The sequence below is a fragment of the Panicum virgatum genome, chromosome 1K (assembly GCF_016808335.1).
Source record: "Panicum virgatum strain AP13 chromosome 1K, P.virgatum_v5, whole genome shotgun sequence".
NCBI lineage: Eukaryota > Viridiplantae > Streptophyta > Magnoliopsida > Poales > Poaceae > Panicum > Panicum virgatum.
The window spans coordinates 53,161,493-53,176,427 of NC_053136.1; the positions used below are offsets into that span (position 1 = coordinate 53,161,493).

Below are 14,935 nucleotides of genomic sequence, written 5' to 3' on the forward strand. Positions count from 1 at the left end.
TGCAAATTGTTCGTCGTTGGGTTGCTATTATCAGTCAGCCATACTGTTGGTTCCGTCGCTGTACTGGAATAGTCGTTCGAAATGAACAATGCACCATGTTTTAGTTTGGTCATCCATGGAGTAAGGATGAGCTTTTTATATTAAAAAAGGGAACAGTCAAAGGAGTTGCTAGAGTACGTAGCTTAGAAAAAGCATGTTAGTGAAAAGTTAGTGTTTCAGTGATCCGTAAGACCTTCTGACACGTCCGTAAAAGAATATTGCTCGCGAGTTTGACTTTGCATAAACCGCCCATTGAAATCGAGCACGAGCGCGATGAGCCACAGACCTGACCAGAGCAGCCACAAACAAATAGGAGTAAATGCATCTCCCTTTTTGTTGCTACGCTAGTTATTAACGATGCGAGGTCCCGGTCTGTGAAAAACAGAGCCACTCACCGAACGAAGTTTACCAGAGCACATCTCCGCGGGTACGCCGTACGCTGTGCATGCACGACAGGTCAGTTCTGCGTTGCGAGGCGCTACCGATCGATCTCCTGTCGCCGTCAGCGTCGCCGTGCTCCGCCGGCGACGGCCCGTGCCGGCCGGGGCGCCGGAACCCGCCGAGCGAGAGCGAATCCGCGCCAGCGACAGCACACGGCCCGGCGGAGGAAGCCGCCGCCGCGGGCGCGCGCGTCCGGCTGCGGAATCCGCGTGCCCCGGTCGTTTTCCGACAGCGAAAGGGCTCGGCCGCTTCCTTCCCCGGCGCGCGCCGGGACCGCGCGCGCGCCGGCCAAGCGAGCCGAACCATGCGTCCGCACTCCATACTGGCTGCGGCGGGTCACACCCGGACGCGTGCTCGTGAGCACTGGTGACTGACTGGTGCGCGCGCGCGTGCCCAGTGCCAAGCTGGGTTAACCATTTCGTTTTCCGGTCAAATCCCGGTGTTTACCGGAAACGAAATTTCGTTCCGAAATTTCGGTAAATTTCGGCGAATTTCGATGAATTTCGGTCGAAATTTGTTGAATTTTGAATTTGAAAACGAAATTTTCCGAAAAATACCGAAATTTCGAATCCCGGTAACTAGCGAAAACGGGAAATTTTCCGAAATTTCGGCGAAATTTCGCCGAAATTGTTAACCCTGGTGCCAAGTGCCAGCCGCGATCAGAACGCCCGGCCCGGGGGAGTAATAATGAGTTGGGTTGCCTGTAGGGAGCTCACTTTGAAGGGGCGACGTTGCTTGTGGAGTTGTGGTATACTGGTATGCAGGGACTTCGTGCTTCGGTGCTTGGCACTGTGTCATCTGTGGTTTGTTGGTTGGGCAGTGCTTTGCCTGCTTGGTGTAGTGCCAAGTGAAGGTCAGCTAGGCTGCGTGTGGACGTGAGACGTGCCACATGCATTATTTGGCCTTTTACCACCAGTGGACTGGAGTAGTGGACAAAGGCTAGAACCGTAGAACGCCAATTTGAACGGCCAGAGGTTTATAGTTTAGTTGCTCGGCACATGGCTCCAAGCCTTGAATGTTGGCAAAGCCCGTGAGTAATAACTGCACATCTCCCTGTTCTCGCTCTCTGCTGCTGCTGCTGTTTGTTTGTTTTTTCTTTTGAAGAAACCCCATTTCCGCTCCTACATGGATGGATTCCAGTTGATGGAACTGAGTGGATTCCATGATTTTTTTTTTCTTTCAGGTGGACCGCGAGAATCGTGATAGGCAATTCGTCCCCGCTGTTTTCCTATATACTGCAGCATTGAAAGCTTTTTGTGTGGGCTGCTACCGCAAGTCTGCAGCTACGCGTGTGCAGGCATTTGAAGCAAGGTGGGCTCAGTAGATGAGAAGAACGGACTTGCAATCATCCATTTCTTTCTTTCGAGTAGAAGCTTCAGAGTTCTTTAATTCATAGTCATATCTAATGACCTAGTAGGCGCCTATTGATTACAAGATAATGTGCCAAACAAAATCCACCGGATGGGGACGCTTCGTCGCGTGCAGCGCCGAAAAAAGGTGGTGCAAAAGTGAAGGCGGTGACCGGTCATCCTCGGTTGTCTACTCTCACTCCCAACCACAAACAGTGTCCTGCAAAAGCTCCGTGAAACAATCAAGCACAAGCACCTGCCCATTAGCTGTCGTGATGAAAACCAGGGGTTCACCGTACCGTGACAATAATTGCTTCGGTTATTAGACAAGCCACAGTACCCCAGTATTTGACTTGAGGTTTGCCAGGTTCATCGGCATCTTCCTCCAGCTCCGAGTCACGGAGTGGATGGAGATCTGAAGGTGCAATCGCTCTGAGCAAAATATGGGAGCAGATTCTCGTTAATGGAAATGAGTGGACGTACGTGGAGGCCTAAGGCGTGCACTTCTCCATAGATTTCATGATTTTTCAGGTGGGCCAGTGAGCATCGTACTAGACAATTGTCTGCTCTGTATTCGAGCGACGCGATCGTGGCTAGCCCAACGATTGGGGGTGTTGAGCGCTTTTCTCATTTCTGGGCAGGACTGAATCTCTGCAAGAGCAGGTATTGGAAAGAAAGGTGACCTCAGTACTTCAGTAGAAGGACAGACCCCCGATTTTGTCGATTTTTTCTTTTGAATAGAAGTTCCAGAGCTATTTAATTCATAGTGATATCTAGTAATGAACTAGACACTTGATTGGTTGTTACTGTACAAGATAATGTGCCAAACCAAATCTATCTGATCGGGACACTCATCGCGTGCGACGCCCAAATAAAAAGTGATGCGAAATGAGTGGTGTGGTGATTGGTCATCCTTGTCTCAGTGACTCAGGGTCTGTTTGGATGCAGCCCTGGCTAAAGTTGCCTGGACTGGACCTTGCCTGTAGGTTGCCTGGATGTTGTTTGGTTGGAACCCTGGGATGTACTTGCCTGGCGCGGTTGCCTGGCGCGGTTGCCGGGTGCCAGGCGTGGGAAATCGAACGCCTGGGAGGCCAGCTGACTTGCCTGGTATTAATGACTGTCGTAAACACCGATGGCTTATCCTCTCTCCTGACTTTTCCCCTTTCCTCTCCCCTCCCTCTCTCGTGGTGTTTCTTCAGAATCCCCTCCCTCCCTCTCTCTCTTTCTCTCTCGGTGTTTCTTCAAAATCCCTGTGGGGAAATCAAAGATTGGACTCCATGGAGATGAAGGACCCTGCAGGGTGATCTTCTAGGTTGTAGATCCGGTGATTTGCTCTATTATTTTCCCTCTTCATTGACTTCAAGAAGTATTGATCTGAGATCTGGTTTAGAAAGGTGAGAAAAATCAACTCCTATTTTCTTCATCTGCTTGGTCTATCGTTCTTGTTTATGTCCAAATGATGGCTGCAGTTTTTTCTAGATTGATGTATACGGATGCATTTTCCCTATGCTAATCAGATTGATTTTTGTGTAGCACGTGAGACTCTATTTTTTAGCTGTGTACATAGATCCTTGTTCTTTTCTCCCAGTACATTCCTCCTTGATAAGCATATTGATTTTCTTAGTGTTGGGGACTAGATTTTTAGCACGTGCGTACTGACATCCAATGGTGCAGCATTATGTGGAAGATTAGAAAGTGAGTGGCAAAATGTATTTCTATTAAAGTAGTAACTCTGTACAGGTTGCTTTACAAAATGACGATATGCAAGTACATCTAATCTGAACTACAAACTTGCTTGTTTCTTACTTTTCTCATGTGATGCTTAGATGGATAAAGACCACGTTTCTGAATATGTTGTCCAACAAAGAGGTCGCATGTTAATTGCCCTATCTGTTGTCCTTGCCGTTGTCAAATGGCGGCGACGTCGGCGTCTTCGCTCTAGAAGATTGCCAATAAAATATGGGCCCTTGGTGACTAGAGATTTGGTGAGGCAAGCAAGGCTAGATGAACTATATAATGGAACAGATAGAAACTGCATTCATCAACTTCGGATGAGGAAAGATGTGTTCTGGAAGCTTGCCTCCCATTTGCGTGATTCTGGTCTACTAAGGGATACTATACACGTCTCGGTTGAAGAACAATTGGCTATGTTTCTGCATACAGTTGGCCACAATTTGAGAAATTGTGTGGTTGCCTTCTATTTCAAGAGATCCGGCGAGACCGTAAGCCGGTATTTCAGTGAGGTCTTGATGGCTTTATGTTCCCTTGCCAAAGATATGATAAAACTTAGGTCTGTAGAGACCCATTCAAAGATAACCAGTAGCCCTGGGCGATTCTACCCTTATTTTAAGGTATACTACAAAATATATTTTCTTAATATTTTATTTTCGATAGCTAGTTTATCACAATAATAAAAATTTTGTGCAATATAGGACTGTATTGGGGCACTTGATGGCACTCATATCCCTGCATTTGTCCCTGAAAATATAGTTAACAGGTTTAGAGGTCGTAAAAATTACGCAACTCAAAATGTGCTAGCAGCCGTGGACTTTGATTTGCGGTTTACATATGTGCTTGCTGGATGGGAGGGCTCAGCACATGACTCCGTAGTTCTAAAGGCTGCCCTTAAAAGATCAAATGGAATTCCATTGCCTGAAGGTTAGCATATTTCTCCAAATGATTTAAGGCATAGACTAAATTTTAATGAACCAATAAAGCAACTATCTATTTTTTATGTAGGAAAATATTACTTAGCTGATGCGGGGTATGCAGCGAGACCGGGTATATTACCACCTTATAGAGGTGTTCGCTATCACTTGAAGGAGTATGGGGGTGGGAAATATCCAGAAACACCACAAGAGTTGTTTAATCTTCGACATTCCTCTCTTCGTACAACGGTCGAGCGAGGCTTTGGGAGCTTAAAGAGCCGCTTTAAAGTTCTTGCAAACAAGCCATATTTTCCATTTCGCATACAAGTGAAGATTGTAATAGCATGCTGTGTGTTACACAATTGGATCCTTGATAACGGTCCTGATGCCATCATATATGATGAAGAAATCTGGTATAATACTTTGCCCAGGTCAGCTAGAGTAGCAAGAGATCAAGATGCAGAAAACAGAGAATGGGTGGCTAAGCGAGATGAATTAGCTAATTTGATGTGGGTTGAATATTGATGTAATTCACTATGCTATGTACTATAGTTGCAGCCTATATGTATTTGTACGGTGTATTATTTAGCTTGTAAGACTTATTATTATTAAGCAACATATTTTTCTGTTTTGTTGCCTTTTGTTTTCTTCACTGTAATACTTTTCTGTAGTTCACTCAATGGATACAGGACAAAGCAACATGAATGCTAAGGGCAAGGGAGCTGAGAAAGCTAGAGGTTCAAATCCAAGGGCAAAAGCTACAAATTGGCCTCCAGCTATATCTGAATACCTCCTTGATTGGTTCATTGAGAAGAAGCTATCCATGCCTCCAAAATCTGTTTTCAAGAAGATGCATCACACAGCCTGTACATCTGCAGTGAATGCTAAATATGGCACTACCTATACTGTGGATCAAGTTCATCGTCACTGGAGGCGGCATAAGGATACTTGGGGACTTGTGGCTAAGCATATGAATGAGAGTGGCGGTGGCTTTGATTATGACACAAAGATGTTGACTCTCTCTAATTCTACTTTGACTGAACTCTCGGTAAGTATCTCTTGCCTAAATAGCCATGCATCGTACATACATTATCTTAAATAATTCTCGTTGTTTTTATGCAGGCAAATGACCGTGGGATTCTCTCTAAACCAATTCAGTTCTTTGACAAGTTGCAAGAATTATTTAGTGGCTGCACAGCTGATGGTTCTTTTATGCAAGATGCTTCCACTGCAGCTGGTCCAGACCAAGATGATTCTGAGAGACTTGACATGCTAAATGACATGGCTAATTATGATGACACAGATGATCCACATGGGCAAGACTCAGACAAACTGCAGTCTGATAGTGATGACTGTCAAGAGGTGGCTGCCCTTGGTGCATCAGTTAGCACTCAAGTTTCATCATCTAGTGTCAAGTCCATCAAGCCTAACAAGAGAAATTTTAAAAGGTTTGGCAAGCATACAGTACCTGCTGCTGCACGGGTTGGTAGGGCCAGTAAGTTCAACACAAAACCGTCTCCTGCCTGTGCTGATGATGATACGAACGTGGAGATAACAAATACTTTGCGTGGTATCCAAGAGAACCTTGGAAAACCAGTGCAGGTTGCACCTCTTCCAGACCCTAATGGTCCTCTATGGGATATGCTCAAGAATATCGCATTAACACCAGATGACAGGCTTGCAGTAGGAATGCACCTTTGCAAGCCAGAATTTCAAGTTCAGCGCAGCTTCCTTATCAATATGGGTCAAGAATATCTTGAGCGTTGGGTGTTCAACCATTTATCTGGTGGCGACCTTGGTGGTAACTGAATATGGCTTATTGTAGTTGCATGATCTTTTGATTATGGCTGATGGGTCTGTTTCTAATGCACTCTTTTGGAATCAGTATGTACAGTATGACTATATGCTAATTAGGTACTAGCGAAGTGGATAGTCAGAGAGATGACAGACGGACAGCCTTGATGTGCTTTTGTATATTGTTGGACTACTATCTAATCTTCAGTTGTAATATTTGTTAGTATATAGCTTGAAAACTATGAATAGAGCTCATATGAGTTCATTACGTATGACTTGAACATGAGTTGCTGGTTTATTTCTTCCATGTGAAATGCGTCATGTATCAGCAATTACTTAATGTTGGGTGTAACTCAGGCAAAATGCACAGCCAAACAACGCCTGGCTTATCTACCAACCCATGCTGAATTTCAGGCCATCAACCAAACGACGCCTGGATTCCAGTTTTTGCCTGGCCAGGCAATGTTGCAATTGAGTACAGGCAGCTCCCAGGCAGGTAAATACCCCAGGCAACTTCTCAGGGTTCCATCCAAACAAGCCCTCAGTCTCACTTAAAAAAGTGCCTAGTTGTATCAACTGCCCATTTGCTATCATGATTGAAGGGCTTGTTCAGAACAATGCTACGATTAGCCAGGCCAGAGATGGCTGAACGTACACATCTCAACCGACATTATTGAGGTCCATTGGCAAGGTGACCTGCTCACACACTCTATGACGATCGAATGGGACTTGAGATTTGCCAGCGATCCATCATCTCCGTGCGCGCGCGAGAGAGTCGCGGCACGGTAGGAAGTACGGTATGGGAGTGAGGTGAGGTGCACGCGGGCACGAAGAAAAAAAAACGTAGCGTGCTGCCGTGATGACCTGCTCGCCGTGCGTGCCTTCCATGTCAAACGCACCAGCTTTTCGTGGCGTGCCGTCTAAGCGCTTCAGCAGTTCGTCATCGGTTTTTTTTTTTTAATCAGAGCTCGTCATCGGCTGGAGCTCTCGTTGTTGTGTCGTTGTTGAGAGCCTGAATGTGCATTCGATTTGACCCCTAACCGGTGTAGAGTAGGTACGAGTTTTTTTTTTTTGAGGGAAGCCATTCGGCGCACTTTATTAATCACGAATCATAGATACATCGTTCACCAAGACTCGAGTTATTAACTAAATTAAGCCAGGTCGTTCGCGGCCAGGGATCAATTTTCCGTCGGAAAACCATTTTTCGGACTGCTCCGGAAACGGAAAATTTCCGGTTTTCCAGTTTTTTTTTGGATTTTCCGATTGGAAAATGATTTGAAATTCAAATTTTGGTTTTCGACATTTTCCGACCGGATTTCGGTGTTTTCCGACCGAAAAATGTTATTGGTGGTCGGAAGTTGTAAAATCAGTAAGGAAAAATTAAAAATTTTACAGGTATATAACAGTTCACAAAGCATAATAAATATTTCACACACCAAATATTAATAGAATTCACCTAAAACATGTATGTCCAATTGTCCATACAAGACACACAATCTAAATCCAATATAATACAATACCAAGTCCATTATCCTAGTCATACAAGCATACAAGCCATAGGTTCATTGCAATAATACAATACCAAGTCCATTGTCCAAGTTATACAAACTGATCATATATATAGGACATGTTTTGCTAAATAAACCCAATATGTGTAATAGTCATGTGAGGGATATATTATTTTTACGAAATCTATGTGTGTTTAGTCATGTGAGGTATACTTATTAAGAGTTTACATTTCTATTTCATATACGGATCTATATGTGTTTAGTCATGTGAGGGATATATTGTTTTTACGGAATTTGAATGGATATTTCGTGTTTAAATTATATATACATGTGTAATAGTTCTTTTGCAATACCATATATACCAAAATATTTTTTACAATGCTAAAACAATCTTTTCCGCCCGAAAAGCACCGAAATCCGACCGGAAAGCAACGAAATCCGGTCGGAAAAATCCGGTTTTCGTTTTTATGATTTTTTAAAATTTTTGAATTTTGAAACCGAAAAATTCGAAATTGGGCCGGAAAATACTTTCCGGGTAGCACCGGAAACGGAAAATTTTCCGAAAAACCGGATTTTCCGGCCGGAAAATTTTTCCCTGTTCGCGACCGACCGCGACGTGGCGAAAGGTATGCTGGACCTCGCAGCAGGTTCTCCGTGCGCGCGTGCGAGAGTCGCGGCACGGTAGGAAGTACGGTATGGGAGTGAGGTGAGGTGCACGCGGGCACGAAGAAGAAAAAAAACGTAGCGTGCTGCCGTGATGACCTGCTCGCCGTGCGTGCCTTCCATGTCAAACGCACCCTCTTTTCGTGGCGTGCCGTCTAAGCGCTTCAGCAGTTCGTCATCGGATTTTTTTTTTTAATCAGAGCTCGTCATCGGCTGGCGCTCTCGTTGTTGTGTAGAGCTCGGTGCTCAGCTGCCTGAAAGGCTGAAACTGTAACGGAACCCATAGTGTGGGCCTGGCATAAGATAAAGTATATAATGGGCTGGATGTGGCCCATTCGTGTTGCCAGAATCCCTTGGGCCTAAGGAACTTGAGCAATGATTGGGCCTAAGGCACACATTTTGGGCCTGTAAGATGATCTTCAAATGGACACGGAACAAATTTGCGCCCGTTTGACTTTTCGTTTGTGCAAATGAAAGGAATTCGGTAAACTCCGCGCGGAAGATGCCATCGTGGTCCCTGTCCAGACGATTGGAGCCGAGCCGCAAGAAAAATGTTGCGATGCTAGCTAGGCATCGGTAGTGCACTGCTTGGCCCTGTGCAGTGCAACAGTGCGGCCATGACTTGTGCAGGGTTGCTTCCCGTGCCAGACTTGTTCGTACCGATACAGTTATACAAGCTCGGCGTTTCTTGGCGACATTCAAGTGCGGCCAAGACTGCTGGTTACTAGATTCGCTTCTTGTCACACGTCAATCAACTCCTTGACTCATAAACAACGAAACCCCTCGAACTAGACTAGCCCGGGCACCTAGCTAGGACCCTCCATGCCCTCCGGGATATGGATGGACAACATGTGGGCGTTCACGAACCTAAGCGCAATAATGATGATCGATGCCATCAGTTTGCAAACAGTTTTTCGGCATCGTCGTCTCTGCAAACAGTTTGAAAAATTGCGTTGAAAAATGCTGTCCTCGCTACTGAAAGTTCTGGGCGGGCTGGCGTCAAAAGGGCGCACACAATCTTTCAGTCACCATACTGTGCTGCAGCATTCTTGCGGTGGTACGCTCTCCCTTTACAACTGATCATCATCTGACTCTGCTGCAGGCTCCCATTATCACGTCCTTCAAAGACCGTGCCATGCCCAGCAAACAGCATGCATGCAAAAAGAGATCGATCAGAGACACTTATCAAAAAGAGAGGGATCAGAGACCGTACATTTAAGGTTAAGCAGGCCGGCTTTATGCATCTTGCTTGTCGTCAGACTCGGATGCATGGCCCTGCAACACTGGGACTCACTGACTCTCTCGCCTCTCGCCAGATCGGTCTCTCTCGCCTCTCGCCAGATCGACCCCAGAGCGCGCTGGCGCCGCAGCCGGCTGGCCCATGTCGGCCTGAAAGCTCTGTAGGGAGCTGAGCGAACGCGGTGGCGCTAGCGGCGAGCACTGCGCGCCGCGCCGACCGATCAATCCCCCTCCGACGAGGCTCCGACCCGGCCAATGTTGCCACGCCCACGCGCATTCCGAGGCGCGGTTACGGCTCGCCGCCCGGGCGCATGCACGGATCCATCGCCGGATCACCCATGGGTCGTCGACAACGCATAACAACAGTGGGACGAAGAAAGATCTGGGCGCTCCCGACGGCGAGACTGCAGCACGCATCATCATCTCACTGAAACCGCACATGCCTCCGCATGCATCCAGCAGCCGAGATGACGACGCAGGGGCGCGGTGGGTGCGAGCTTAACTACTGATCTGGTCGATCTGATCTCTGCGCGCGTATGGCTTTGCGTTGCCCAAGTACAGCGCGCGCTGGTCCAGGCCCTGGCAGCCCGGCCGGCAACCACCACTGGATCGGATGCAGCGGTGTGGTGCTGGTACTGCTGCTGGAGCTGCGCGGGGCGGGCGCGTGCAGCGCAGCGCAGTGCCCCCCTCTTTTAGATCTGTGGTGTGGACTTGTGGAGAACACTACTACACGGCACGCGTTGCGTCCTGGTGCGTGCGTCCACGGCTTCTCAGTGACATGTAGCTTTCTTGGTGTAGTATATATGCATAGTATAGCACATGATGGCATAGGAAGGTAGCCACCAGCAGCATCTGCTGGCCGTGTGCTGTGTGTGCATGCATGCGCCAGTTCGATAGGTAGCTATGCAGCAGCTGCTGCTGCAGCAGCAGCCTCATCGTTTGGTTTGTCCGTTGGTTGCTTGAGGTGTCTTTGTCCGGTTGTCCCCTGGAACTTCCCTGATCGCCTCTCAAGTGTTTCGGGCCACTCAAATTTCAGAGAGCGATCTTGGTATGCATGCACGATGATGACCGCTGCACACAATACCACCACCACTTTGTTGCAATTGCGCAACACGTGAATGAGCTGCGGTAATTTACTTTTTCTTTGTTGCTGGGTGAATCGATCCGATCCATTGGAATTGGGTGTGTTAACCGCGTTCGTAATTGCCATGTCGTCGCGCGGATATCTTCGTCGAAGAGAAGCTGGCAAGCTAACCTTGATCTAGTGATGCATCAGCAGTAACGTGCTGCAGTTTCAGGATGTTCGATAACAACTTGGGTGGTGGTGCAGACGTAGTCGCACGCTAGATAGTAAGAAAAAATGACGAGCTGGCGCCGCAGAGAATATATGTCAGGAACCTGCGCAACTTGTTGGGGGGCGATGCGTGAGACATAGGACACCAAGTGAGTCGTACAAGAACTAGCTAGATTGAATTCCGGGAAAGTACTGTGCTCGTACAATCTAAAGCTGTGCATGACAGGCAAGCAGGCCATGCCTTTGAGAGCTTAACTCATGAGAGCAAGTATTATAGAAGGCTAGAAGGAGGCTAAATCTTACGTGGATGAGAGAGAGTAGAAGAGAGAGAAGAAAACGAGCGCTTCACACACCGCCGGCTGAAACGGGCGAATTGCTCTCTGTTCGTGGGTCCGGATGGAGGGAAAAGCTGGCTCCCAGCCTGCCGCGGGCGCGGAGCGAGCGCAGAGCTACGCCATGCAGCCGACCGACCCGCTGGGTTATAAAACTTGCTCTTTTGCTCTGATGCCTGTGCAACTGTTATGATGAAATCCATGATTGTGATACAGGATCTTGCCTACATGTACTGAGTACTTGCTTGTATATATCTGTGCTAACCCTACCCTACTGATGGCTTGTCTAGGGATATGACCTCTCTTTAACCACTGATAGATGATGTCACGTGACTCCAGTAAAGCAGAACTGCAGCAAGACTAAGGCCCCGTTTGGTTGCGTGTTGTAAAATTTTTGAAAATGCATCTTTCTACATTTGAAGTACTAAATATAGACTAATCATAAAATGGTTTACAGAACTCGTCTGTAAATCGCGAGATGAATCTAATGAGCCTAATTAATCCGTCATTAGAGGTTGTTTACTGTAGCATTACTGTAGCAATTTAGCATCTGATTACAGCCTAATTAGGTTCATTAGATTCGTCTCGCCATTTACAAACAGCAGTCGCAATGCGTTTTTTATTTCGTCTAGATTTAAGTCTCCATGCAGATGCCGAAAAAAAAATTTGGAATTTTGCATTTTGCAACTGAACACGGGCTAAAATCAAACAACTACTACTTGCATTGGTCATTTCTTTCTTTCTTTTGTTTGATGGAACCATTGGTCATTTCTTTATGTTGTGCTCGGAGCAGTGAACCAAATAATAATATTTCCCATGCTTTTATTGATTTTTTCTGTCCGTACATTGTTGCAGAAAGAAGATGCCCCTTTCCCAATTTTTAAAATTCTCTGATAGCTGTTAGTATCGATAGCTGTTAGTATCTATATGAGGAAGCCGAAAGTACATGAAACACCTGGCTCGTGGCAGGGCACATGCTAAAAAGAGCCATCTCTGTACAAAGCAATTCAGACGACGGACGTATATATAGTTGGGCCAGGGTGCGAAAAAGAAAGGTCATGTACATTATGTGTCATGTGTGTACCTACGGGACCATGTACGGCAGTGTTGGATCCATACTTTTTTTTAGGCCATCAGATCCACACATTTCCAATCTACCGTGGATGCGTTTCTTCTACATTTTCTGGGCCTTATTTTTCCTCTTCTCTCCGTGCAAAAAAGACCTACTAGATCAAGCTAGTAGTTTCCTTGACACCATGTCACTAAATTAAGGGATTAATTAATGAGCTTGTTTGGAACTCCTGAATTGCTTTGAAATTTTACAAGAATTTCTTAGAGATTTTCAAGATTTTGTCGTAGAGCATGTGCACCCTCGCTTCAGGGCCCCGACAGTTCTGATAAGATCTTAAATAAGCTAGCTAGCTCTAGTTAAACTTGAATTTCATAAACGTACGGCAAAAAGGGTACGTAGAGATTATTTAAAACTATGAGAATTAACACGCACTTGCAACTGCTAACCAACAAGAAGAAACCTAAACACAAGAATTACAAATGGAGGTCCAAGCTAACACTCTCCTTCTGGCCCAATTCGTACCTACCTAGCTTCTCCGGCGACGCGGACGAGCACGACGACAGCGAGGGCGACGAGTACAGCAAGCTCACCACCGCCTTCTCGTCCTTGCAGGCTGCTTCCCCTGCCGGATCGACCAGGATGGCCGTGTCAGCGCCGTGCCGGCCGGCCATGCCGAAATTCTCCATGGGCGGCGGCACCCTCCATAGCCCCGGCACCGGGCTGCCGTTAATTGGCTGCGACAAGGAGCCTGGCCCTCCGCCGTACGGCCCCGGCGGGCTGGCGCTCGTCCACATCGGGTAGTGCGCCGGCGGCGGGGGCGGGGGCGGCCCCGGCGGCTGGTCGAAGCGGCCGAGATGGTGGTGGTAGTTGAAGAGGCCGTACATGTGGCCGGGGACGTAGCGGTGCATGGCGAGGGAGGCCTGGAGGTGGGCCCGCTTGGCGTGCTGGCGCTCGCGCTTGTGCGCGTTCTGGTGCCCGCCCAGCGCCTGCGACGTCGGGAAGTTGCGGCAGCAGTAGTGGCACTCGAACTTCCTCTCGGCCGCGGCGGCGGCGGCGCTCTGCTTGGCGTTGCTCTCGGACGTGACCGTGCTGCCGTTGGCCGCGTCCGGGGAATCGGCCATGGCCTCCTGCTTGGCCTGCACCTTCTGGTCGTTGGAGAACTCGCAGCCGAACAGCCGGATGGTGTCCCGCGGCGTCGGCGCCGGGGGCGGCCGGATGAACGGCAGCTGCGAGAAGGAGTCGACGCTGCGCACCTCCTGAGACTTGGCCATGGCCGGCTGCAGGCTTGTCACCCCCAAGAATTCCAGCTAGCTAGCGAGTTGCTGGCTCCGTCGCAGGTTGTGAGGAGACAAGCAGCGGCTTTGGTATGTTGGTGTGTATGTGTGTGAGCTCGCTCAAGAATTTGGCTACGAGTTGGTGCAGTTTTAAGGGGATGGACGCCGTGAGGTCGGAGAGGAGAGGAGGGGGACCATGCAAGTAAGAGCCTGCTCTGCCGAGGGGACGACTAGGCTTAAAGCTCCCTCCCTCTCACCACCAAGTACAGATGCATGCAGCTGCAGTTGCAGTTGCTGGTTGTGCCCTGGCTGGCCTGCTCTGGTGCTAGCTAGCTATCTATGGCTAGTGTGGTAGCTAGCATGAGGATGGAGTATTTCTTGGCAAATTTGGAACTAGTACAAATTTGTACACGCAGAGAGAATATAAATTTGTTAAAAAGAAATTGCTGCTAGCTCATCGATCTTCTCTCGGTGTCGTGCATCTGTAGCCGTCAGTGGGCATCGAGTGGGGAGATGGGTGTTGGGCGACTCCATCTATCCATCGCTCTCCGCCCGCGCTCACCTCTACGACCTCTGGATTGGCTCGAGGGCTTCTTTATGGGAGGTTGGCTTCTTTAGAACATGAGAGACGCGGAGGCGGAGACCACAGGTGGGGGTGGTCCTCCTGGGGACGGCGACGTGCTTGCCCCTGCCCGCCCTTGTGTTGTTGCGTACTGCCCGCTGCTCATGCTGCATGATTACTGCGTGCCAGGGCAAGGGATCCATGGATGGGCCGACGGACGGTGCCCTTTGAGGTGATGGTGCAGCATAAACATGGTAGATTATATAGTTTAAAAAATACCAATGTTTTAAATCGCCGGCTAAGACGTTTAGCGGCAGGGCTGCCGTTACGGCGTTTAGCGGGCTATAGCCGACTTTAGCGGGCTAAATGCCATAGCAGCTGCCTTTTCTAGAAGCTATAGTGGTCTATAGCGGAAGCTAAAGCCGGCTATTTAAAATCTTGAAAAATACACTAATTTTTTTACGTAAAAATATATCAGGTATATGTTGATAACCCCTGTTCAAAAATCATTTCGTTTAATTTGTCAGTATATAATTTTTGTGATAATCTTACATATTTTAGTACATAAATGACATGTTTAACTGAGTAGTTGCTTTTTTTACAATTAACCGAGTATATACTTGTTGAAATCTTTTATATATATAGCCTAATGAAACTATATGCCAGGGAGACGATATGCACTTAATTTCAGAAAAAAAAACGGAGGGAGTAATAAGTGCT

The 14,935-nt window shown here is 47.6% G+C and overlaps 2 protein-coding genes across 2 annotated transcripts; one reads left to right on the top strand and one right to left on the bottom strand.

Moving 5' to 3' along the window:
• Positions 1-3,697: 3,697 nt before the first annotated feature.
• Positions 3,698-6,578, top strand: LOC120643642. The gene is made up of 2 exons (XM_039920061.1): positions 3,698-5,525; positions 5,600-6,578. The coding sequence occupies exons 1-2, from the start codon at positions 5,157-5,159 to the stop codon at positions 6,284-6,286; spliced, it is 1,056 nt and encodes a 351-aa protein (XP_039775995.1). The 5' UTR covers positions 3,698-5,156; the 3' UTR covers positions 6,287-6,578.
• Positions 6,579-12,708: 6,130 nt separating this feature from the next.
• LOC120643648 (zinc finger protein 8-like) lies at positions 12,709-14,206 on the bottom strand. The gene has a single exon (XM_039920072.1). It carries the CDS (start codon positions 13,648-13,650, stop codon positions 12,853-12,855), a length of 798 nt encoding a protein of 265 aa, XP_039776006.1. The 5' UTR covers positions 13,651-14,206; the 3' UTR covers positions 12,709-12,852.
• Between the last annotated feature and the right edge of the window lie 729 nt (positions 14,207-14,935).

Bases quoted from the DNA above. Each gene is read 5' to 3' on its own strand.
- LOC120643648 (XM_039920072.1), bottom strand. From the start codon at position 13,650: ATGGCCAAGTCTCAGGAGGTGCGCAGCGTCGACTCCTTCTCGCAGCTG.
- LOC120643642 (XM_039920061.1), top strand. From the start codon at position 5,157: ATGGATACAGGACAAAGCAACATGAATGCTAAGGGCAAGGGAGCTGAG. The intron at 5,526-5,599 runs GTAAGTATCTCT...GTTTTTATGCAG, and splicing joins CTACTTTGACTGAACTCTCG to GCAAATGACCGTGGGATTCT.